We start from the raw sequence: 25,067 nt of genomic DNA, 5'->3' as shown, positions 1-25,067 counted from the left end.
CAACTTTGGGCTCTTTGCAGCTCCAGGTAACATTTGTTGAAAAAAAAATCTGGCCAGGTTTCCTTGGATAGCTTTATTCTCCTGTTGTCAGGGTAACAAAGCTAGTTTAAAAAAAATCAAAAGAAAGAGATGGGGGGCGGTGACAAGATGGCGGCCTAAGCGTTTGAGGACTGGCCACGGTGAATCTGCTGAGAGCCTTGCTTTTTCCTCTTACCTATCTTCTTATTGAAAATGCCTCATACCAAAAGGAAGGGGATAGTAAAGAGCCAGACGCCAACGGCTCGAACTTCCTCCCCATTTCAGCAAACACTGGACTGGTTCACAATGCCCCTCCCTGTTGTAACGGCGAGCGATACCGATTTGGGGGCCGTTGGAGGAGCTTCGGCCCCCTCGGATTTAGAAATATCACTTTCACCGCCAGACAATCGACCTCCGCATCCAGCGATTACGGGGCAGGGAGAGGAGGAAGAGCCTGCTATGGAAGTCGTTTCAGACCAAACCTCGGTTGGCGCTAACCCTCCCCTGTACGCTGAGGCAACAACTTTGGAGGGGAATCCTCCGGCGGAGATAAGCCTACAGGCGATATGGAGAATGCTGCAGGCTTTGAACCAGACACTTACAAAATCTGCCCGAGATACTTCTCAATTAGTAAGTAAAATTGACTCTGACCAATTCTTTAGAAAAAACTAAACAAGAAGCGATGTTACAAACTGAGGTATTTCAGCAGGAAGTAAAGTCATTAAAAGCAGTGACTGAATCCTTAGTAACGGATAAAATGGTGATACACAGAAAAATTGAGCAATTTGAAAATTTCAATAGAAGACTTAATCTCAGAATATTAAACTTTCCTTGGATTCAGGAATTGAGTCCTACTGAGCTCTTTAAGAAGTATTTAAAAGAAATTCTACTGTACCCGGACTCAGCTATTCCTCCCTTAAATAGAGTATACTATTTACCAAGTCCTTTATCAGCTGAGCTGGGAGATAGTGGCAAGAAAAATAATTTGGACAAACCTTCGAACCTTCAAGCACAGTTGGATATCTCATTAATTTTGGAGACATCTATATCTGATATCAAGCAACGTAGAACTCTTTTAATATCGTTTGTCTTTGAACAGGATTTGAACGCTGTATTGAAGTTATACTTTAAAAATGCCTTGAAAATGTTTTGTGGTCAAAGAGTGTGGATATACCCGGATGTCTGTAAAACAACGCAAGACAGGGGAGAGAAATTTTTATTGTACAGAGAAGAGACCCGAGCTCTGGGGGCAACATATTTATTGGCTTACCCATGTAAATGTCTGGTTAAATATTTGGGCGTAAAATATACCTTTTTTGAACCGGAACATCTTAAAGCATTCTTGGAGATGAAAAAACTAGTTAATAAACCTGTAGAGTAATCGATATCATTTAAGTATTAAACTAAGGGGGCTAGAAGGCCAGGCCATATATGCATTTTCTTTTTTTTTTCTGTTTAAGATCTCCTATTATCTAAATCACTTCCCCCTCAAGGCAGAATTGTGGTCTAATTAATTGTATAGCTTGCTCTTTTCCTTATTGAAAGTAATGCTGTAATTACCTTTGTTTTTGATCAAGTTGTACTGTGTATTACATATTGCATGGTCCGCATGTAAAAAATTTAAATGATAAATAAATAAAATAAAAAAAAAAAAAATCAAAAGAAAGAAACAAAATAAGGGAATCCCATACTCAAGAGCAGAATGGGTTGGGGGTGGATTACAGCAGCCCACTGAGCCTGGGCCAGAGTTTGTTTTGGGCATGAGCTTTAGGGTTGTGCATGCTGACCACGTGGCTGGGAATTCTAGCAGGTTGGTGCTGCACTGCTTACAGCTGAGTACAGCTGCCAGCTCCCTTTGCCTACAGAGACAGGCAGAGCTCCGAAGTCACAATATATGTATGAGGTGATGGTGCATGGAGGAGTGTTTTAGATTTGTTAGGAAACGAGCAACATTCTGGGGAGGGGAGCCTATTCCAGAAAGATGGGCTCCACCTTAACCAGGGAGGAACCAGGCTGCTAGCATCAACATTTAAAAAGGAGATTGAGCAGCTTTTAACCTAGAAACAGGGGGAAGGCCAACGGTCACTGAAAAGTGCATGGTTCAGAACAAGGTAACTTTAAAAGACCGCATATTATCTCGTCTGCTTCCTGAAAAAAGCCCTTAAAGCACAGTTGTTTGCATTTGAGCAAGTTGTAAATAGGAACAGCAAACATTTGCCTATGTTTACTTAGGTGCGCTATGGGCGTGTTAGCATTTTTAACATGCGTAAATGGTTAACGCGCGTTAAACGCTAACACACCAATGAAATGTATAGGCATGTTAGCGTTTAATGCACCTTCAATTTAAGGGCGCGTTAGAAACTCTAACGCACCTTGATGAATATACCCCATTGTCTGAAATGTTTATATGCAAACTGGAAAGTTAGAATTTATTGCAGTTAATGAAAAGATAGATATAATAGGCGTCTCTGAGACCTGGTGGAATGAGGATTGCCAGTGGGACACTGTCATACCACGGTAAAAATTACATCACAATGATACGGTGGATAGAATTGATGGAGGGGTAGCGTTATATGTTAAGGAGGCCTTGAATCAAATTATTCTGCAGGATACGAAACACATCTTAGAATCCCTATAGATAGAAATCCCATGTGTAAAGGGGAAAAGGATAATGATAGGAGTATACTACCATCTGGCCAGGATGAACAGACAGATACAGAAATGTTATCAGAAATTAGGGAGGCTAGCAAACTGGGGAACACAATAATAATAAGTGACTTAAATTACCTTGATATTGGCTGATTTATGGAGCAGATAGTTCATGAACAAACAAGAGGGGGAAGAATTCTAGACCTAGTCCTTAGTGGAGTGCATAATCTGGTTTAGGAGGTAATGGTGCTGGGGACACTTGATAACAGTCATTATAACATGATCAGATTTGATATAAGCTCTGTAGTAAGTACACACAGGAAATCCAATATGTTAGCATTTAACTTTCAGAAGGAGCCTATGATAAAATGAGAACAGTTTTAAAAAAATACTCAGAGGAGCAGCTGCAGAGGTCAAAAATTTACATCAAGTGTGGATGCTGTCCAAAAATATCATTTTGGAAGCCCAGACCAGATATATTCCATTTATTAAAGGATGAAAGAAGGCCAAATGATAGCTGGCATAGTGAAGGAAGCTATTAGAGCTAAAAGAAAATCATTCAGAAAATGGAATAAGGATCTCACTGAAAATAATAGGAGTAAACACTAAAAGTAGAAGAAGCGAACTGAGACTCTAAATCTGTGGCAGTCCAAACTGTAATGTAGAGTCCAGTAAAATTCTGGGACAAATATACTATCTGCTTTTAATTTTTTAATTTTCTCTTTTTTTCTCGAAATGTTTCTCAAAAAAACAAGGAAAAGACCTCAAAACACCTAACCGCTTACTTACTGATTTTCGGTGGCTTTAAATGGGGGCGTGGAGTTCATCACAGGTTATAGAAACATCATATTTCTTTATTTTCTTTATCCTTATAAAAAGTTTTTCTTATATCTTGATTGACCACTTCTTTGAAACTAGTCAGTTTAACCCACATATATTTATGTCTCTGCACTGTAGACACTATTGTATTTGAAGTAAAAAAAAGTTGAGCACTTATCTCCTCTTCTGTTGATATTTACTGTCTGAGACCTGGCTCACTGATTCTGATACATCTTATTTGCACCATTCCTGCCTCCTGGGTACCTCTTCCATTCTTTGTACAGAGTGGGTAGGAGGGGTGGTGGTCTGGCTGTCATGTTTGCTGAGTACCTACAGATCTGTATTCTTGGTTCTCAGCACCATTCCTGTTTTGAACTTCTTACTCTTAGAATATTAGGGGACAGTACTTTAGATATCCTTCTAGTATATCAAACCCCTCCTCCCGGTCACTTCTATTCAAGGAGTATGTGACTTATTGTCCACTCAGGTCTTGTCTCCTAAGCCTTTTATCCTCGTTGGTGATTTGAATATACATCACGATGATCTTACTAATCCTGTAAGTTCTGATTGTAGTGTTCTTCTCTCTGACTTTGGCCTCTCAGCTTATTTCTTTCCCTACATATCAAGTGGGACATATTGTGATGTATTGATTTTGCCCTCTTCTATTACTCTTCCTTAGTCTGATTAATTTTCAATTATGTTTCACTGGCACTATGTCTCTTTTACGTTTGTTTCTTCAGTTTCTCATCCCATTACTTTTAGGAATCTAGTCTCTCTTCCTTGATCATTTCACTACTTGTGGTGTTAGCTTTCCGGAAAATTATTCCTCTTATCCTCGATGATCAAGTCTCATGCTGGAATTCTTCCCCTTATGCCACCATTGATAAGATTGCTCCTATACAAACTATAATTCCTTCTGATTTAGAAAGGAAATCACACCCTTGGTTTCTCTCTTTTGAAGTGTCCACTGCTCAGAGCTGAACACTGATGGTGCACTTGTCTTTCATCATCTTTCCACCCAAAATTTAACAGGCTCTCAAATTTTATGTAAACACGAAATTAATTTGGCCAAAAAGAAGTATTACTCTTTCCTTTTCCAAAAGGATACTGATCCTTCTCATCTCTGTAGACTTGAAGAAATTAAATAATCCCATTACCATTATGTCACATATCCCCACTCTTTCCCCTGTTGAGTTTGCCAATGGCTTTTTTGATAAAGTTCAGACTTTCCATGCCCAACTGTCCACCACTTATATCTTCTGCTTTACCCGCTCTGCCTACTGACCTATATCCCCCAGCTAATCCCAGTTTATCCACTTCCTTATCTCGATTTGATATTCTCCCGCTTCTCAGATTGCTAGAATAGTCAAAAGTTTGAATCCCTCATTTCTTTTTACTGATCCAGTGCCTGGAAGTATCCTTAAATAATTAATTGATTCCCCTCTACGCTTTCATGCTTTCCATGATTACCACCAACCTCTCCTATGGAACCTTAACAGACTTCTTGAAACAGGCTGCTGTCCACCCATGATGTAAAGGTCCTAAAAGCAACCTGTCATCTGTTTCTAATTACCGTTCCATCTCTAACCTTTCTTTTCTCTCTAAGGTATGTGATAAAATTATAGCGGTTCAATTAGTTGACTTTCTGGATAACAACAATGCATTGCCTATCATCGTTATCACTCTACAGAACACTTTCTTTTAGGACTCGCAAATAGCATAAAATTGATCCTGATTGATGGTCGTGTTGCTTTTATTATTTCTCTGGATCTCTCTGCAGCCTTTGATCGTGGAAATCATTCATTACTATTTCATCAGCCGGCAGATCTTAATATTCATGGCACAGCAGTAATTGAACATTTTTTTGGTTTGTTGTTCTTCTGGTATTTTTATAGTTAGACCACTCATTTCTGGCATTCCTCAAGGCTCAGTTATTTTTAATGTTTTTCTTTCACCACTTGGTCTTTTGATACAGTCTTTGGGTTTCATTTTTTTTCTCACGCTGATAATATTCAGCTTTTGATTCTACTAGACTCGTCTTCATCTGATGTTGTGACTTCCACTAGACTCGTCTTCATCTGAGGTTGTGACTACTTTCTCTTTACATTTCACTAAATCACATATTGGCTTAGCACACATGAAATGGAATCCTTCCAAATACGAAGCCAGTATTTTTTCTGTACAGTTCCCAGCTCTGACATATCCTTCTCAGTCTATTAATGGTATTGGTGTCCCTTTCAAGGACTCTGTAAAGGTCTTTGGGGTTACCCTTGATGCAACTCTGTCTTTTTACACTTCAATATCAACGTTGTAAAGAGGTTTTTCTTTACCCTTCAACACATTTGTGCCATATGACCAATCCTTGGAATGTCTTCCCTTCAGGTTTTGCTTCTGTCCCTAGTTATATCTAAAATAGATTATTGTAATTCCTTTACCAATTACCCTACTCTGCACACTTCAATTAATTTAGAACAGTGCTGTTAAATTACTCCTTAAGAAAAAGTTCAATCATGTAACCTTGTCTTCTCATCTGTGGGCACTGGTTTCCTGTGTCTTCCCACATGGCTTAAAAAAAAATCTTTATTTATTTATTGATTGCATTTGTAGCCCACATGTTCCCACCTCTTTGCAGGCTCAATGTGGCTTACAATACATTATGAATGGTGGAAATACATAAGAAAATAGACATTTAGTATTATAGAAGGATCTTGGGTAACATGATGATGATAAAACATGATAGTAGTGTAACAAGCAAATGTTATAAGACAATTCTGGTTATCTGTGTGGAGTTTACATTTGTATGCCAGTTCACACCTGAAGACTCTATCTCTCTGAAAGTCCTTTATTTGAATGACACAATGTTTACTCAGTCAACTGTAGATCAGAGGTTCTGCCTCAATGGCAAAGAGTCTCCGTGATTCTGAAAACAACATTAGCTCAGAGCTGGTTGAATGGAGTACAATATCTTTTTTAGTAAGATATATTCAAGGTAAAAACTAAGTACTCTAACAGAGGGTAATGCAGGAAAGGGTTCTGTACTGTCTAACAAATGGAGCCTACCTCAGACTAAAGAGAACAAAAAAAGGGCACACTCTGACCCAGTGAGCAGGGGGGAAACCACCAGTGGGAACAGAGCCTACCAACTAGCAACAGCATAACCAATCATATAGCAGTTCTATGCAGACAGGCTAGTGAAGTCACGTTGCCTGATAACTACACCTCCCACAATGCAATGCTCATGTGACACTTCAGTGAGAATGACAGAAAAAGTGTCACACCCACCCCAGAGCCACATTACAATCAGGGAAAGGCTGTTAGGGGACAGAACAGTAGTCCTATTATTAGGTTTTAACTTGCTGTTTTCAAGTTTACCTCATTTATTGTATTTATGTTTGTATTTGGTCATTTTTACTATTATGCTATACACAAAATTGTAAGTTTTATGTTAAACTGTACTTGCTGTATGCTGCCTTGGGTGAATCTTTTTATAAAGATGGTTAATTAATTCCAAGAAATAAACAAGTATTCCCTTTAACCTGACTCGTGCTTTATTTTTTCCACATTTCTATAATTGTTTGTTGCAGAACACCTCTGTTTTTACCTACACCCACTTTCCCCTTATGTGTTTATTTACTCTCTGTAATTTAGTTTAATTCTTCTTATGTGTGTGTCCCTATTGCATGTGTATGTGTGTTTGTTTTGTTTGGGTTTGTCTTCCCTGTTTATCTTGTGTGTATTTTTAATTATATTTTATTTCCCTTTTAAATACTTTAACTACTTATATGTATATGATTTGTGGATTATCAAAATTAAACTGAAACCTGTTTGCCCTGGGCACTGCAAAAACCAGTACCACCTTCAAAGCAAGGTCAAGACCGCTACTCCATTTATTTCGTAGTCCCAAGGAAAGGAGGCTTCTTTTGGCCCATTCTCAACCTAAAAGGTGTCGATGCCTGCCTCAATGTTTTGCACTTTCTCATGAAGATATAGCACTTGGTTATTGCCTCAGTTCACCTGGGTTAGTTTCTGACCTCCCTGCATTCCTTGCATTTTTATGTCCTGGGCCAGCACTTTCAGTTTCGGGTTCTCCTGTTCAGTCTGCAGATGGCCCTTGCACCTTTTCCATGATGATGGTGGTGGTGGTGGTGGTGGTGGTGGCAGCTCATATGCACTGTCAGGACATTCAAGTCTACCCTTACCTGGACAACTGGTTTGTACGAGCCAACTCTGCAGCAGATTCTGGAATGGTTACAGCTCAGGTGATCAAGCTGCTAGAACATCTGTGTTGTGTGGTGAACCAGGCCAAAGGCCACTTGTTTCCTTCTTGGACCCTGGAGTACCTGGGGTCTGAGCTGACAAGGCACAAGGAGTGATGTTCCTCATGGAAGACTGCATTTGCAAATTGCAGGACCAGAACTGCATACTGCAATATGGAGCTGTACTGGCCTGGGATTAAGTGTCAGCTGCCCTTCTTCCTCATAGCAACCTGGCCTTGTGCAACAGCCCTGGGCACCTCCTGTGAGGTGGGGGGAAGGGTCCCTCTGAATCTTCCCAACTGTGTGGTGGTGATTACTGATGCAAGCCTCCAGACTCAAGAAAAATGTCAGGAAGTATTTTTTCACGGAGAGAGTGGTGGATGCTTGGAATGCCCTCCCGCGGGAGGTGGTGGAAATGAAAACGGTAACAGAATTCAAGCACGCGTGGGATAAACATAAAAGAATCCTGTTCAGAAGGAATAGATCCTAAGGAGCTTAGCCGAGATTGGGTGGCACAGTCGGTGGCGGGAGGCAGGGATAGTGCTGGGCAAACTTATACGGTCTGTGCCAGAGCCGGTGGTGGGAGGCGGGGATAGTGCTGGGCAGACTTACACAGTCTGTGCCCTGAAAAGGACAGGTACAAATCAAGGTAAGGTGTACACAAAAAATAGCACATATGAGTTTATCTTGTTGGGCAGACTGGATGGACCATGCAGGTCTTTTTCTGCCGTCATCTACTATGTTAGTTGGGTGGGGTCATTGCTTGGGTAGAGTGGCGCAAGGATATTGAGGTCCCTTGGTTCATCAACTGCCTGGAGATGCGGATAGTCCAATTTCTCTTTGGTGAGAGTGGTTTGGGTGATGGTGGACATTACTACGATGGTAGCTTATGTCAACAAGTAGTGAGGCACTGGGAGCTAGGTGACGTTCAACCTCTTGGCGCTCTCAGCTGCCCACATGGCTGGGAAGGACAATGTCCAAATGGACTTCCTTAGCCATTCATTGCTGAGTCAGGCATCTTTCCAGCTCCTCCTCGACAGGTGGAGGCAGCCTGTTTTTCAACCTCATAGCCCTGAATGGGCATGCCAAGTCAGAGTGTTTCAGTCGCAGGAAGGAAGATGCTTCAGTGGGAATAGATGCCTTGGTTCAAGAGTAGCTCAGGGTGGAGCCTCTATCCATCTTTCTGCTATGGCCCCTGATTGGATGGCATGCTATCCTCCAAAGGACTCTGCCATTTTGTGGTGTCTCTGAAGGCTGTGGTATGCAGATCGCATTCTGGTTCCCAATGGAACCTCTGCATCCTCTTCCTAGGGGTCGTGGGTTGCACAGGCAGGGACCACTTAAAATGAAGGATCTGGATCTCTTCTGGCTTACGGTTTGGTCCTAGAGTGGAGGCGCCTATCAAAATGCAAGGTTTTTTTTACTATAGGTATACCCAATTTTTCCTCAACGCCTGTGTGGGTCTGGAAGGTTTTGGGGAGTTGGTGCCAGGAGTGCTTCCTCGCCTCTTGGAAAGCCCAGATCTTGAAGGTGCTCAGCTTCCCACAATAGAGTTTCAGCTAGAGTTTGGTACTAAACTCCCGCAAGGTTCAGGTAGCAGCTTTATCCTGTTACAGGGACAAGGTGCTGGGTGTTTCACTTGCAGCTCATGGGGACATTGCATGATTTCTGAAGGGGGTCTCATCGGTGTACCCCGTTTGACTTCCCCTATCCTCTTGGGACTTGAATTTGGTAGTTAACATTCTTTTGGGAGCTCCCTTTGAACCCCTGAGAGCTGCATCACTCAACGATCTTTTATTGAAGATGGTTTTCTTAGCATAGGTGTCTGCTCTGTAGGTGCTTGGGCACCCCCAATATTTTGATATACTTTGTTAAATTTGATGCTGAAATCTCCTTGCTGCAGAACGAATGGATATGCAGTGATGCAAATGATCCAGGGTATCAGATCATAAGAGATGATGCAATCGTGGAATCGGTACAGGACAAGGAATACAAAGAATCAGAAACTGATGGTGGTCACCAGGTTGATGCTGATGTGGGATACACACATGCAGAAGCCTTTAAATGTTTAAATACAGCAATTGCTTGGTTTAACAAGCAGGAAGAAAGCAGTGCAGTCCAGCTCTTTTGAAAAGACTTGTGATCTTGCAACTGAGAAACAAAAATTGACCTTGAAGCAATTAAGAATTACTTCCTTTTTTTTAGTGTACAGTAGTGTATATATGTATAAGAAATACACACTGCATTGTACTTTACTTTAAATACAGTACTATATAGTATTTCCCTTTTTAGTTATAAATACAGTACTGAATGAACTACAATTACAGAACTGTATGTTGTATTTTTTTTTGCCAACTTATTGATGAAAATAAAACTAATGTCCAGTATGCTATGCTCTGATTGCATTTTCCTTAGAAAGATTTGATATGTTAATTATCTGGATTTATGATTATCCGGACCACTCTCTGCAGAGGATAGTCTGGATAATCGGTGTTCTACTGTACTTGTACCTTTCTTATATTGAGTGCGCCTTCTTTTAGAGGAATTAAATTTAAAGGTATTCAAGAAAGGTCTATATTTCAAATTGTGAAATGTTGGAATCTGCTTCCAACAAATACTAGGACAACTGTATCCTACACTTTTTTTTTTCGGAATCAATTAAAATCTTAATTTGTTTTCAGAATTTTTGTTATAACTAGATTTTTTAACTTAGAGCTGATTTTGTATGACATTTGTGTTGTTAAACCCACTCTGAACCTAAATTTAGGAGAGTAACAGGCTATAAATACTCATCATCATCAGAAGCTGGATATCCACAGAGTACTGCTCTGATATTTGCAGGAGATGAATGCTTTTCATCTCATCATTTATTCATCCATTTCTATGGCCCAGATAAGGTCCAGATGGCATCTAAGGCTTCAATTTTGTGCTGGATAAAGGCCATGTTCGACTTGTGCACAGGCAACATTTTGGATGGATGTTTGAGCAGTTTCGCCTAAGGATATCTGCAGAACAGCTGCTTGGCCATTGCTCCATTCCTTTATGAAGCATTACAGAGTGAATGTGCTGTCCAGAGCCTGGTCAGACTTTGGTAGAGCAGTCATTCAGAGGGCCTTGTCTTCCCCCATCCAGATCAATTCTGCTTGGGTGCATCCCAGTCATGCAGACTGATGCAGCTCAACACTAAGGAAGGTGAAATTTAGTCTTACCTATTAATTTTCTTTCCTTTAGTCGTGCATCACCAGTCTGCAACCTGGCTTGGAAGACTTTGGCTCAAGGGATTCATGGAGTTTGCTACTTCTCTGTCTAGTGGTGTTCATTTCATTTTATTTAAAAAAAAACAAAACAGGAGAGAGAGAGAAAAGGTAAAGGAGAAGTTCATACTGAAGTGATTTGATGAGGTATGGGTCTTTCTGCTGCTTTCGTAGAGCATACTGGAATTTTCCAGAGAGCACCAATCCCTTATACTGATGCTGTCACTGGAAAAAATCAGTTTCTGTACCTCCATCTGCTAGAAGGAAGGGGATACAACACAATCATGCAGACGTGCAGCAAAACTAAAGGAAAGATATGACAAAATTTCACCATTTTGGACTGATAACTGTTCATTAATGTGGTGCTTAGAGTGTGTTTTGTATAACCAGTTGTGAGAAAGTCAGTTTTTATACTGTTTCCTGGGTGTTCTGTACCTGCAAAGCAAAGTTCATTTTCAAAGGGAAATTCCTCATGGAATTTCTCCTAAGTAATCCATTCTATACGTATAGTTCAGGTAGGCAAGTATTTGTGTCTTATGCAATGTGTGTGAAAGTAGACGCAGATTTCAAAATGAAATTGTGTACTGTGACTCCTTTAACTTGGTTTATCCTTGTTTTCACATACTTTTACCTGCACTAAGAACTCTACACAACTCATCTGCTTGCTTCCTTTGTAGAGCCAAACGTTATGATACGTCACCCTTTGTTCCACCAGCTCCACTGACTGCCTTTTCCCTTTCATTCATTTTTCAAATTTCTCTGCTTGGTCCATAAATCATACCATACTTGTCTTCCCTCTTTTCTTTCAACATCAATTATTCCCTATACTCCTACAAGATCTTTACTTTCATTAGGCTTTCACCACTTAGTCCTCCCGACTCCTAAATCCGCACATCTAGAATCCACTCAACATTCTGCTTTCTATTTCCTGGGACTTAAACTGTGGAATGAACTACTTCCTTCTATCTGCTCAGAACCTTCTTTAAAGAAGTTCAAGACTTCACTTAAAACCCACTTCTTGTACGTTTGGCATGCACTCACAGTAAAGCTTTATTTCTCGACTTGGGCTTCTGATGTAAGATTGTTAAATTGAGTTTTGTGTTTCTTGTCGTATGTTTATCTTTCCTATTAATGGAATTCTGTTTCCTTTCCTTGATTTTATACTTGTATTTTAGTTTTTGTAAACTGCCCTGACCTGTGTGCCCAGACAGGGTGGTATAACAAATCTTAATAAACATAAACAACCCTGAGGAGATAGGGAGCAGTTTTCATGAGTTGCTGTAATTTCAGTGTGGTAGTGATACAGATTTGCCTAGAATTTTTTTTTTTGTTTTGTCTTTTTTCAAGATAATACTGAGTGTATTTTCTTATTCAGTGTTTCTCCAAACAGTGCAATCATATACAACACAGACCAGTATGTGGGCTCTGCTCTCAGTACTTCATAGCATCAAGGGGTACAAGCACTGGAGTACACATGTAGTCATTGCAAATACCTCCCTGTAGAGGTATAATGAGTTTAGGAATGTGGGAATTAAGATACAGTATGCAGGGTTTAGATAGCTGGGTTCCACTGTGCATAGCACTCAGATTGCACACTGCACCACCTCCACTTTCCCCTCTTGAGCTGCCTTCTTTGAGTAATTCCAGCCTCTGTTAGGGCTTTCATTGTTTCTGTAGCTTTTCTTTTGATCATATGAGTCTCCTGTAACATCACTACTTTGCAGAGGCTGGTGTCCTGCACAACATAAGTGTTTATATAAGTGTGCTTGGAAAAGCTGGGAAATGTTGACCCAAATGGGATCAGCTTGCTGCATAATTGATGATGACATCGTTTGGCTATGTGAAAACCAAAACAGCTCTTCATTAGTTTGTTGTTTGATGGCATTATATTTGTTCATTTGCTAACAGTTAAGATTCAAAATCGGCCCTGCCTGTAAAGCACGCTGTGCCAGTTACTGAGTTGAAGGCTGTAGATAATGAGTCAGTGACCTGAGGTTCCTTGTGCTGAGGAACATGTAATGGAATCCAGAGTCTTAAGCCAATAATGAAGCTGATGGAAAATGTTCTGTACAGTTTTGGATCCATTCCTAAATTTTGCTAGAGACCTCAAGTGATACATATATTTCAATATATAATTTGTCAACTAGAGTACAGTGGTAGAAAAGTCATAAAAATTCATTTTGCATTAGCTAAAAGCTACAAAATCCCCAAGTATGGACAACTGTAGTGTCTGTGCCTAGAGAGTGAGCAGCAAAGGCTTTTACTCAAAATATTTTTACCATGAATGGCTGAAAAAATTAAAACATTCAACTTGCTGTATTAAATCATAACCTGTTAGCAAGGTAAACACTAAACCCACTGACATGGTAGATTATTCAGGATAATATATTTTGTCTTATGAGCAAAGTATTTTCAACATGTGCATAAACAGTAGATATTCTTTCCAGACATTGTGTGTACATTTGTCTCTCTCTCTTTGTTAGTAAGTGAAAAAATATAATTTAATAGCTTATTATTCACCGGCTGCAACATTTTCTATATAAATGCTTGTGAAAACTTTGAATTCATGCACTAGGTCAAAATAAGTAAATATATTGACATATTAGCTGTGAGTGGACCATCTTAAAAACCAGATTCTTCCCCCTCATCCTAAAGATGATAAGCAGTCTGAGTCCAGTAATCTTTTAGTTTAAAATATTACATCAAAGTTTCCAGATATTGCCAGGAGCTATGATTTTTGGAGTATTTCAACTTAAGCTATGGACTGGAATCATGCGGCTGTAGTCTGGTTTGACTGAAAACTTATGGGTTTGAAGAGGTAGAGGTTGTTCCAATATAATGCAGATCAATCCTCCTTTCCTATTATTGTTTTTAAGTGTTGTATACTATCTTTTTATTACTTAGCATATATGCTTGAATATAAACCCATCTGAATATAAACTGAAAACATTTTCCCCTTAAAAACGGGGTTTATATTCAAGTATTCCTCTCTTTCCTTCCTTCCTTTCTTTCTTCTCTCCCCTTCCCCCTCGTGGCATCCGACATTGTTCCCGTTTCCTCCCTTCCCCAAGGTGCACTGTTGCAGCTGGGTCCACCCTCCTGCCCCCCCCCAAACCGGAAACTCCCACTCCTTCCCTCCCACCATACAGACAAAGCCCCCTTCCCTGAGCCTACCTTACAGCCCTGGTGGTCCAGTGATAAGCTGCAGTAGGTCCGATTGCCTCCCTCCCCCTCGCTCTTGCTCATGCAATCTCTGTAACAAAAATGGCTGCAGAGAGTTCCAGCAGGAGCATTCGGTCTCCATAGCAGAAGTAGCTGCCGTGAGTTCCAGCAGCAGTCTTGTGAGACTATTACTACTACTTAACATTTCTAGAGCGCTACTAGGGTTACGCAGCGCTGTACAATTTCACAAAGAGAGACAGTCCCTGCTCAAAGAGCTTACAATCTGATAGACTATTGCTGGAACTCACAGCTGTCATTTTCGCTTTGTAGACCACATGGGCAAGAGCATGATGGGTGGGATTTCTCCTGCCCCAGTTTGCCACTGGATCATTAAGGCTGTAAGGTAGGCCCAAGGGGGGGGGGATGGGCTTCATCTGTACAATGGTAAGGAGTGGAAGTTTCCGTTTTGGGGGGGGGAGGGGTGACAGGGCATCTTGGGGAAGGGAGGGAATAAGAAGAATGTCGAATGTCATGGGGGAGGGGAGGCCTGAATATAAACTGAGATTTTTTGGCCAATAAAAGGCATTCATTTATATTTAAGTATATGCGGTACTAGCATGAACACAAGAATAGCTATAGTGGGTCAATACAATGGTCCATCTAGCTCAATATCTTGCTTCCAGCAGTGGCCAATCCAGGTCAGAAGTACCTGTCAGAAAACCAGCAACATTCCATGCTATCAATTCCAGGGCAAGCAGTGGCTTCCCCCATGTCCATCTCAATAACGGGCTATGGACTTTTCCTCCAGGAACTTGTCCAAACTTTTTTTTAAACTCTGATACACTAACTGACATTATTACATCCTCCAGCAATGAGTTCCAGAGCTTAACTGTTCTTTGAGTGAAAATATATTTCCTCCTATTTGTTTTAAAAGTATTTCCATATAATTTCATTGAGTATCCTCTGGTCTTTGTACTTTTTGAATGAGTGAAAAATCAATTTGCCTCCACCTGCTCTACACCATTCAGGATTTTGTAGACCTCAGTCATATCCTCCCTCAGCCATCTCTTTTCCAAGCTGAAGAGCCCTAATCTCTTTAGCCTTTCCTCCTATGGGAGCTATTCCATCCCCTCTATCTTTTTGGTTTCTCTTCTTTGAACCTTTTCTAATTGCGCTCCATGGATACAGAGACATTATAATATTTTTTGTCTTATTTTGGTCTCCTAATAATTCCTAGCATCCTGTTTGCTTTTTTGACCGCAGTCGCAAACTGGGCAGAAGATTTCACTTATCGTCTACAATGACACCTAGATCTTTTTCTTGAGTGATGACTCTGTAAGTGGACTATAGCATCAGATAACTATGATTCAGATTATTCTTCCCAATGTGCAACATATACTTCTTAGACAGTTCTCTGGTTGATAATATCTGAATTTTAGTTAAATTTAGAAACTGAAGATTACAGGTTCTCATGATATTTTGCAGTTGTTCCAACTTAAACTGGATAGCCTCTGAACATTTATCCAACTTCGTTTGCCTTCAGATAGATCTTCAACACCTTCCTCGGAACCCTTCATTTTCCCATGACAATCTTCATATGATGTTTCAACTTTAACAATTCTTGATGTTAAACTCTCCACCACATACTCCATTTTATCCAAACTTACGGTTTTACTCGGTGAAGTTATTCCCTCCATTTAGAAGTAAGGGTAATCTTAGTTGGCGCTTCACCACCTTAGAAGATCTAAGTTTCCTTGCTGTGCCTTCTGCAACAGACATAAGTTCACCTACTGCTTCCAGCGGGAGCAGTTCCTCTGGCTCCTTCCCCCCTCCCATGTCCTCCTGGGTTGGGGAAGGCAGATCCAGGCATTGTCAGGGGTCCAACTGCTTCAAGGACACTGCCAACATCTGCAGATGCTGCCATACCTTACGCTCTAATCACCTCCAGTGGTGTCGACAAACTGCTTGCCAGGGGTTGAGGTGGAGCTCAAGCAGGTGGGCTGAGTGTTACGTCTTCAAGCTGTCCTTCAAGCTGTCCCTGTGCCAGCAAAGCAGCAAGGATGCCTCCAATCTCCGACTGAGGAATCGCAGTATAATGCAGGATTGAAGTCTGCACCGGGTCAGGGGCACAAGGTAAATTTTCCCTTCCTCTTAGTCATCTTAGGAAATAGTTGGAGACGGTCAGGAGTAGCCTGCATCACTTTACATCATGTCGGCCATCTTACGTTCATTTTTTTTTTAAAGTCATCAGTAACTCCAGCGGTAGTTGTGCTGTATAATAAGATCACTTGACTTGCGCAGGACAGGTTTTTGGTGCATCTTTGTGACAAGTCATTGACTGTCTTTATAAAGTGAATTCCCAGTACCGACATCGGACCAGCAAGTTTCTATTTACAGTATTTTTTTTTTTGTTTTTTTTTTACACATACATTGTTCAGGGTGTACAATGAATATTTATTTAGATCCTATTTATTATCCTAGGATTGACAAGAGTTTTGTATTTAAGCTGCAGTGCACATCTTCTCGGTAAGCGTTTGTGCTTTAATGTGATTATCACACCCCCACTATAATTTTTCACTGTCATCACCTGTTTGTGTTTCATTTTCTGTCCATTTCAATCTTCGTACAACACTGTGTTTAGTTGCTCACTTAGCGCGATAAAAAAAATTATTAATTTTTGTTAAACTGTAATTCACAATTCTTACCACCAACTGGACTTCACTGAACTTTATCATATGTTTTCATATTTAGAGCCCTGTTTACTAAGGTATGGTAGCGTTTTTAGTGCGCACTAAAAATTAGTTTGTGCTAATGCTAGAGACATCTATAGGAATATTTGGGTGTCTCTAGCATTAGCGCATGCTAAAATGTTAGCGTACCTACAGTGCGGCTTAGTAAACAGGGCCCTTAGTTAGTGATCCCTCTTTAAGTAGTGTACACGTTTCATTTTTTTCCTCTTTCCCTTTTCTTCCCTTCTTATCCTTTTGTGGATCCTCTTTTTCATTTTCTTCTCCCCCCCCCCCCCATTCTCCTCACTTTGTCCTTCCCCCACCTTCATTTCCTTTCCTTTCTTTTTTCCCCTTGTTCTCCTATCCCTTTTCTGTTCTCCATCTCCACTTTTTCCCCCTCTTTTGTCCTTTTTTATTTGGCCTCTGTTTCTTTTCTTCACCTTTCTTTTCCCTTCCCTTTTCTCCCATCCTTCTCTCTCCCCCTTCTCCCTACCTTTTTTCCTTGCCTTTCTGCTCCTCTCTGTTCTTATATGTTTCAAGCATATGTTCAAAATAATTACAAAGTATGCTGATATTGTTTTTGTTGATTTGAGTTTTTGATTTATGTGGAATAGCATATCCTCATTGGACAGATGGTACAAGGTCTTGCTTACGTTTATGTACCCTAATTTACAGATTCATTTTTGAGTAGTATCTATTCGTTAACTTATAATGATCAATAGTAAATAAACTCTTTATGCATGTACATATTTACACTTGTGGTTTTGATGTATTTATAGTTTTAGAGTTTCTTTCAAGACGATCATTTTTAGATTATATGTTTATTTTGTAGCTTTCTTTTTTAACATAAACATGATTTTTTAATTAGATTTTTTTATATTTTTATTTTTTATATGTATTATTTCTAAATGTTTTTATTTTGTATATCTTTTGCATTTATTTAGATTTCAATGTATAACTTGTTAGTCTCACTCACACACACAAGGATTGACTCGGGCAGCCCATACTGCAGCGGGACGTGTTTGTCCACTCCTACCCTAGGTGAGATAATATTTAACCATCTCTCTGACCTCACGTGCAACTTTCTTCAAATCAAGCACCTTACTTTCTAATTTTTCCTATTCTCTTACTCATCTATATGTTACAACTTTGCCTTACCCTTCACTACCAATTATATAAGTACATAAGTAATGCCACATTGGGAAAAGACGAAGGGTCCATCGAGCCTAACATCTTGTCCCCGACAGCGGCCAATCCAGGCCAAGGGCACCTGGCAAGCTTCCCAAACGTACAAACATTCTATACATGTTATTCCTGAAATTGTGGATTTTTCCCAAGTCCATTTAGTAGTGGTTTATGGACTTGTCCTTTAGGAACCTGTCTAGTACATATTGTGTTGTCATTGCAAGTAGTATACCATGCCATACTTTGTATTGTTGTTCGAATATTTTTACTGCTTTAATTGCCTCCTGCTCATGTTTGATCTATTCTTACTGTACACCGCCTTGAGTGAATTCCTTCAAAAAGGCGGTAAATAAATCCTAATAAATAAATCCTAATAAATATATAAATATTATTTTTCTTATATATAGACTCCATAGGAAAGCCTTTTGAGCTGAAACACGGGCCGTGTCAAGTTGTTATAGTTGCTGTGACTTTGTGAAGATATTTATTAAAGAACTTAAATCGCACCATTGGCTCATTGTCTTTTCCACTGTCTTGTCTTTGTGTCTTGGAATGTTCAGTTCATTCTTCTGTTTTGCTCTTGATAGAGAACACAGAATCACGCTGTGTCCTATAAGCTCTGTGTGCACACTCTGCTCTTCAGTATTCTCTGTCTCCAGCAGGTGAATGGGTCATATCTGACACAAGCTGTGTGAGGAACTGCGCCGGGTCAGTGTGATGATCTGGCTCCCAGTTGAGCATTTTGGATCCTTCATTGGTTGAGGCTCATACCTCATGGTGCTAGGTCCCTGATCCTGCACCCTGCCCCCCTTCACCCGCCCTTCTCCGGGAACATCTAACTCAACACCCTTGAATTTGAAAAAAAAGAATCAAAAGATCTGACTTAAAATGACAGAATAGCCCGAGAAGGCTTTAGTTGGGGCTCAATTACCTGATGGGCTCCCTTCTGCTCTTCAGGTTAAGCGTGGTGCATGTGTCTTCGTCGGTGGAATTGGGGCTTAGTTCCCGAGTTGAGCCAGTCAGCGGGGGTAAGTCTGACCCAGTTCTGGCGCTACAACGCTGTTGGCTGCGTGATATGGGGGAAAGGCGCCGGTTCCTCTCCTCTCGGCTCCTTAATCTACCCAGCTGTGATGACTACCCGTGCAAAGGCAGTCAAACAGTGCTTCGACTGTAGGGCACAGTTCGTCTTTGAGGGTGGTGTGCCACATATAAGCAGGGAAGGACTCAGTCAGTGATGGACACCCCAGCTGCGAGTGCCGTTCTGGAGGCTCTCCCACACCAGGTCCCTCCAGAGCACTCAGATTCCTTGGGCAAGCCTGCTGCTTCCTCTCCCCAGCAGAGTGCGGGAATGTCAGCTATTGTGCAACCGCTGCTACAACTGGAAGGCCATGCGGTGGTAGTTCCTGCGCTTTTCCTGAGGGAGGATTTGGGACTTCAACATCATACCGGCACTCTTCTCACTTTATAAGAACATAAGCATTACCATACTGGAACAAACTGAAGGTCCATCAAACCCAGTGTCTTTTTTCCAACAGTGGCCAATCCAGGTCTCCAGTACTTGGCAAGATCCCAGAACAGCAAAACAGATTTTATGCTGCTTATCCTAGAATATTCAGTGGACTTCCCCATCTTAATAGTAGCTTATGGACTTTTTCTTTTAGGAAATTATCCAACCCTTTTTTAAACCCTGCCAAGCTAACTGCTTTTACCACATTCTCTTGCAATGAATTCCAGAGTTTAATTACTTGTTGGGTGAAGAAACATTTTCTCTGATTCGTTTTAAATTTACTATTTAGTAGCTTCTTTGCATGCCCCCTTCTCCTAGTGTTTTTGGAAAGAGTAAACAAGAGATTCACATCTACCTGTTCCACTACACTCAGTACTTTATAAACCTCTATCATATCTCCCCTCAGCCGTCTCTTCTCCAAGCTGTAGAGCCTTAGCCGCTTTAGTCTTTCCTCATAGGGAAGACTTCCCATTCCCTTTATCATTTTCGTCAACTACTACTACAACTTATCATTTCTATAATGCTACTAGATGTACGCAGCACTGTACAATTGAACATGAAAAGACAGTCCCTGCTTGACAGAGCTTACAGTCTAATCAGGGCAGACAAACAGGGCAAATAAGGGAAATACTTTTAAGGTGGGAATGATAAAATAGACAAGGGTACTGAACAAGTGAATAGTGGTTAGGATTTAAAAACAGCATCAAAAAGGTGTGCTTTTAGCCTAGATTTGGAGACTGCCAGCGATGGAGCTTGACGTACAGACTAAGGCAGTCTACTCTAGGTGTATGGTGCATCAAGATAAAAAGAATAGAGTCTGGAGTTGGCAGTGGAGGAGAAGGGTACAGATAAGAGATTTACCCAATGAACGGAGTTCCCAGGGAAGGAGTGTAGGGAGAAATAAGAGTGGAGAGGTACTGAGGAGCTGCAGAGTGAATGCACTTGTTAGTAAGAGGAGTTTGAACTGTATGCGGAAGCCAATGAAGTGACTTGAGGAGAGGGCTAATATGAGCATAACTAGACTGGCGGAATATAAGCTGTGCACTATGAACACCAATACGGAGTCCAGAAGGCTACTGTCTCCGTGTAGCCTAGGAGGGGGAGGGCACTGCAAGTATACAGACCAGTAGGCTTCTGCCATTAACCTAGGAGGGTGCTGCTAGGACAGCACCTTGAGAAGCGTTCGTTTCATCTAGCAGCAGAGACTGCTGCCATCACACATCAGAGGAGGACGCTGTTACCCATAGCAGAAAGACACATTGACTGCATAATAAAGAAGAATTAATTTCTATAATAGTGCTTGTACAACAGAGGGTGCTGCTATATCATCGCACAAGAGTACATTGTTTTGTGCGGAATAGGAAGGTAGGTACTGCATAAAAGACGCTGAGTGTCGCCAGCAGAAAAACATGATGCTATAGTCCAATACAAAGGAATTGAAATCATGCAGAATAAAAGGTTAATGTCACTATTCAGCCTACCCGTTAGCTGTGGAACCCTAAAAGCCTCCCATAGGCTGTAAAATCAGAGCCTTCAATACACAGCCAAAGAGGCCGTTGAGGTGTAAACAGGCTAGGGAAGTAGCTCAGAACCATTGTGCCAGTAAGGAATATAGCAAGTAATGGAAGGCAACAAAGCACCAGCAGCTGCAAGGAAAGTTCTGCAAGGGTAGGACCCAAGAGACTGTAACAATAAAATTGGAAGACAGAGAATAATAGCCATATGAAGAATCTCCCTGAAAATGCCATAGCTGAAAATTAAGGGTGCAATACCCCTTTAGAAAATTGAAAAAAAGTGTGGGTCTGTGGAAACGTTGGCTAATATAGGGGAGAATCGGAATGAAAAATCTGTTCTGAAAGAATAGCATATTATAACAGATTATGATGATCTATAATGTATAGGACCAGCTGAGAATAAAAGGAAAACCATGCTCAGGAATAATGTGAGGAAGTATTTTTTTCACTGAGAGGGTGCTAGATACCTTGAATACCCTTCAATGGGAAGTGGTAGAGATGAAAACTGTAACAGAATTCAAAAATTCGTGGGACAAACCCAAAGGAATCCTATGTAGAATGATCAGGTCCAAAGAAGCTTAGGGGAGATTAGATAGAAAAACCAGTGCTGGACAGACTTCCCATTTGAGAGGTTACAGATAGATCACGTGGGCCCTCTTCCTTTAACAGCTAGGAAGAATAGATTTTTGCTCACTGTTGTGGGTTCCTTTTCTCATCGGGTAGAGCATTCCCGGTACCAGATCAAACTGCCTGAACTGCAGCTGAAGTCCTAACTATGCAATTTTTTACATTTTAGGGAATTCCTAAGACTATTCTGATAAAGATTCTTTTATTTCCCAGTCGCCTTTGGCTGACGCTCTGAGTAGGCCCTGAAGCCTCAGTTAGGCTAACTTTCAGGTTAAGCTCTGAACTGATGCTGATACCCAGTATGCCTACTTTCACTGTTAGTTATGGTCCCCAAAGGTCAGATGTCAGAATTGGCTTTTATCTGGTTCTGGATTCCTTTCTTTGGTCTTGAGCCACTTCTCAGGGGCAGTGGGTTTTGTAGCATAATAATACAACACACAAGCATGTCTTGGAAAAAGGTATTTTATATAGAAATAGACTTACAGCACATTGGACATAATATTATTACAGCTGCTTCTGTGTGTCTTAAGATCTGTGTCCCTCTGGTTCTGTGAGTGCCTATCAGTGAACGAAAGTCTGCTCTTCTGTTGGGGCTGAGGAGGGGGATGTGTGTGGAATAGCTTTCTGAGAAATAGGGTCTGCAAGTATGATGGGGTGTGTAGGCGGGTGTCTGAAGGTATATGTATGTCCAGTGTGGGAATGTCTCTGTGTCCCTCTCTGGTTTAAATATCTGAATTCTTTTTCCCAGAACCAGCCTATGGTATAATTTGGTTTGTTTGATCCTATATCTCCAGATTACCAAGGAGGTGTGAATTCCTTTGAATGCACAGTTTATGGAGACAGTGGTTTGTTCCTGTTGTTCTCCTGAGCACTGATCCTGGTCTCTTTTATTGCTCTGAAGCACAGGTGTTAAAACATGCAAACTAAGCCAAAGGTAGTGGACATAGAGCCATATTTTCAAAGCACTTAGCCTTCCAAAGTTCCATAGAAACAACTTTGGAAGGCTGTGCTTTGAAAATATGCCTCATACTGTCTATCTGTTTTGACATCACCAGGGATCAGACCAGGAGGAGAAGGAATGTCGGAGAGGCTTTTGGCTAATACTGTGAGTAGGCCCTGAATCCTCAGTTAGGCTAACTTTCAGGTTACGCTCTGAACTGATGCTCACACTGGGTAGGTTAAATAGTCCTTATCTGCCAATATGCTCTTTCTAACTCTGTTTCCACTAATCTTAACCTCAACATATTGGTATAAAAGCACTGGAAATACTTTCAAAATAATCAAGATGAAAGAAAATCTAATACTTGTATGAGAACTCCTTAAATTCATCTTTCACTATTGTTTTAAAGTGGTGAGTAATGGATTTTTTTTTTAACTAACAAGATGGTCAAGAATATGTGGCTATGTAACATTTTGTGTATTTTTTTGTTTTCAGAAGAATATCCTAATTGAAGTTTAGAAGCGGATACAAGTTCAATCAGAATAATGACAACTGGAGATATAAAAGGGTGTCTACGCAAATTAGAACAAGGACTACGTTTGTTAAGTTATCCCAGAGATGTTGATTATACAGGGTAAGAATGCAGTAAAACAGTTGTTTTTAAAGCATCAGTACTGTTAAATATTCTTTAAAATATCAATCTACGTTCACCATCAGGAGAAAAATATGGTATTATGACTATTGGGCTCATTTTCGAAAGAGAAGGATGCCCATCGTTCGACATAAATCGGAAGATGGGCATCCTTCTCACAGGGTCGTCCAAATCGGTATAATCGAAAGCTGATTTTGGACGTCCCCAACTGCACTCTGTCGCAGGGACGGCCAAAGTTCAAGGGGTCGTGTCGGAGGCATAGCGAAGGCGGGACTTGGGCGTGCCTAACACTAGGACGTCCTCGACACATAATCGAAAGAAACAAGGATGTCCCTGACGAACACTTGGACGAGTTTACCCGGTCGTGTTTTTCTTACAACCAAGGCACAAAAGGTTCCTGAACTGACCAGATGACCACCGGAGAGAATCGGGGATGACCTCCCCTTACTCCCCCAGTGGTCACTAACCCCCTCCCACCCTCAAAAAAACATTTTAAAAAATATTGATTGCCAGCCTCAGATGTCATACTCAGGCCCATGACAGCAGTACGCTGGTACCTGGAGCAGTTTTAGTGGGTGCAGTGCACTTCAGGCAGGTGGACCCAGGCCCACTCTCTCCCCCCCTACCTGTTATGTTTGCGGAGGAAACAGTGAGCCCTCCAAAACCCACCAGAAACCCACTCTACCCACATCTAGGTGTTTTCCTTCACCCATAAGGGCTATGGTAATGGTGTACAGTTGTGGGTAGTGGGTTTTGGGGGGGCTCAGCACACAAGGTAAGGGAGCTATGTACCTGGGAGCAATTTATGAAGTCCACTGCAGTGCCCCCTGGGGTGCCCGGTTGGTGTCCTGGCATGTTAGGGGGACCAGTGCACTACAAATGCTGGCGCCTTCCACGACCAAATGACTTGCATTTGGTCGTTTCTGAGATGTGTGTCCTTGGTTTCCATTATCGCCGAAAATCAGAAATGACCAAGTCTAGGGACAACCAAATTTCAGGATTTGGGCATCCCTGGACATATTATCGAACCAAAAGATGGACGTCCATCTTGTTTCGAAAATACGGGTTTCTCCGCCCTTTGATGGGGACATTTTGCAAGGACGTCCTCATCAAAACTGGACGTCCGTTTCGATTATGCCCCTCTTTATCTCCCATCTTTTTTTCCTAAAATATTATATTTCTTTACATCATACAGAGTAAGAATGCACTTCCTTTACCATGAATGTATTCTGGTTGTTAAAGATTCCCTCTTATGTTTGCTTTTGCTTGTCACATTTGCAGATACAAATTTACTGGGCTAGTAAAGCTGCACTTAAGTGAATTAAGTCCAAAGATGTGGGAATAACTAAGTAACACAGTCTTCCAAAACTATGGTTGCTTGCTAGAACGGAGAAAAAAAATTAGCAAATGAGAAATTTGAAAAAGATGTATTTAGTTTGCACAGTGTGACTAAATACAAAGAATGGAATTATCATTATTGAGCTTGCTTATTGCTACATAAGACCTACTTATGTTTCAGCACCCTACAATGCTATTTGGATTTTCCTAGTCTTTTAGGCCAAGCTGTTCTCAACAGTTGGGTTGTTATCCCCTCCTACTAGCTCATGGAGTTAGAAAAACTCATTTTTTCCCATGAACTCACCAGTATAACCTGCTGCTGCTCAGTGGAAAACTCCAGTATGAATTTCCTCTACGTCTATGGAATTGAAAAATGTGTCGGATAAACACAAAGAAATCATGTACAGAAGGCATGGA

General features: G+C 40.9%; 1 protein-coding gene across 6 annotated transcripts in view; it reads left to right on the top strand.

Annotated features, from left to right (window-relative positions):
- CEP44 (centrosomal protein 44) overlaps positions 1 to 25,067 on the top strand; it is a 149,322-nt gene that overhangs the window by 19,347 nt on the left and 104,908 nt on the right. For all 6 annotated transcript variants that reach the window (XM_030191533.1, XM_030191534.1, XM_030191537.1 and 3 more), the window contains one exon: positions 23,156 to 23,294. In XM_030191533.1, coding sequence (XP_030047393.1) covers positions 23,206 to 23,294 — 89 coding nt within the window. In that variant the 5' untranslated portion in view covers positions 23,156 to 23,205. The remainder of the gene's footprint in view (positions 1 to 23,155; positions 23,295 to 25,067) is intronic.

The sequence above is a fragment of the Microcaecilia unicolor genome, chromosome 2 (assembly GCF_901765095.1).
Source record: "Microcaecilia unicolor chromosome 2, aMicUni1.1, whole genome shotgun sequence".
Lineage (NCBI taxonomy): Eukaryota > Metazoa > Chordata > Amphibia > Gymnophiona > Siphonopidae > Microcaecilia > Microcaecilia unicolor.
Note: the sequence above shows the minus strand (reverse complement) of the source record. Positions and strands in the feature narration are given on the sequence as shown.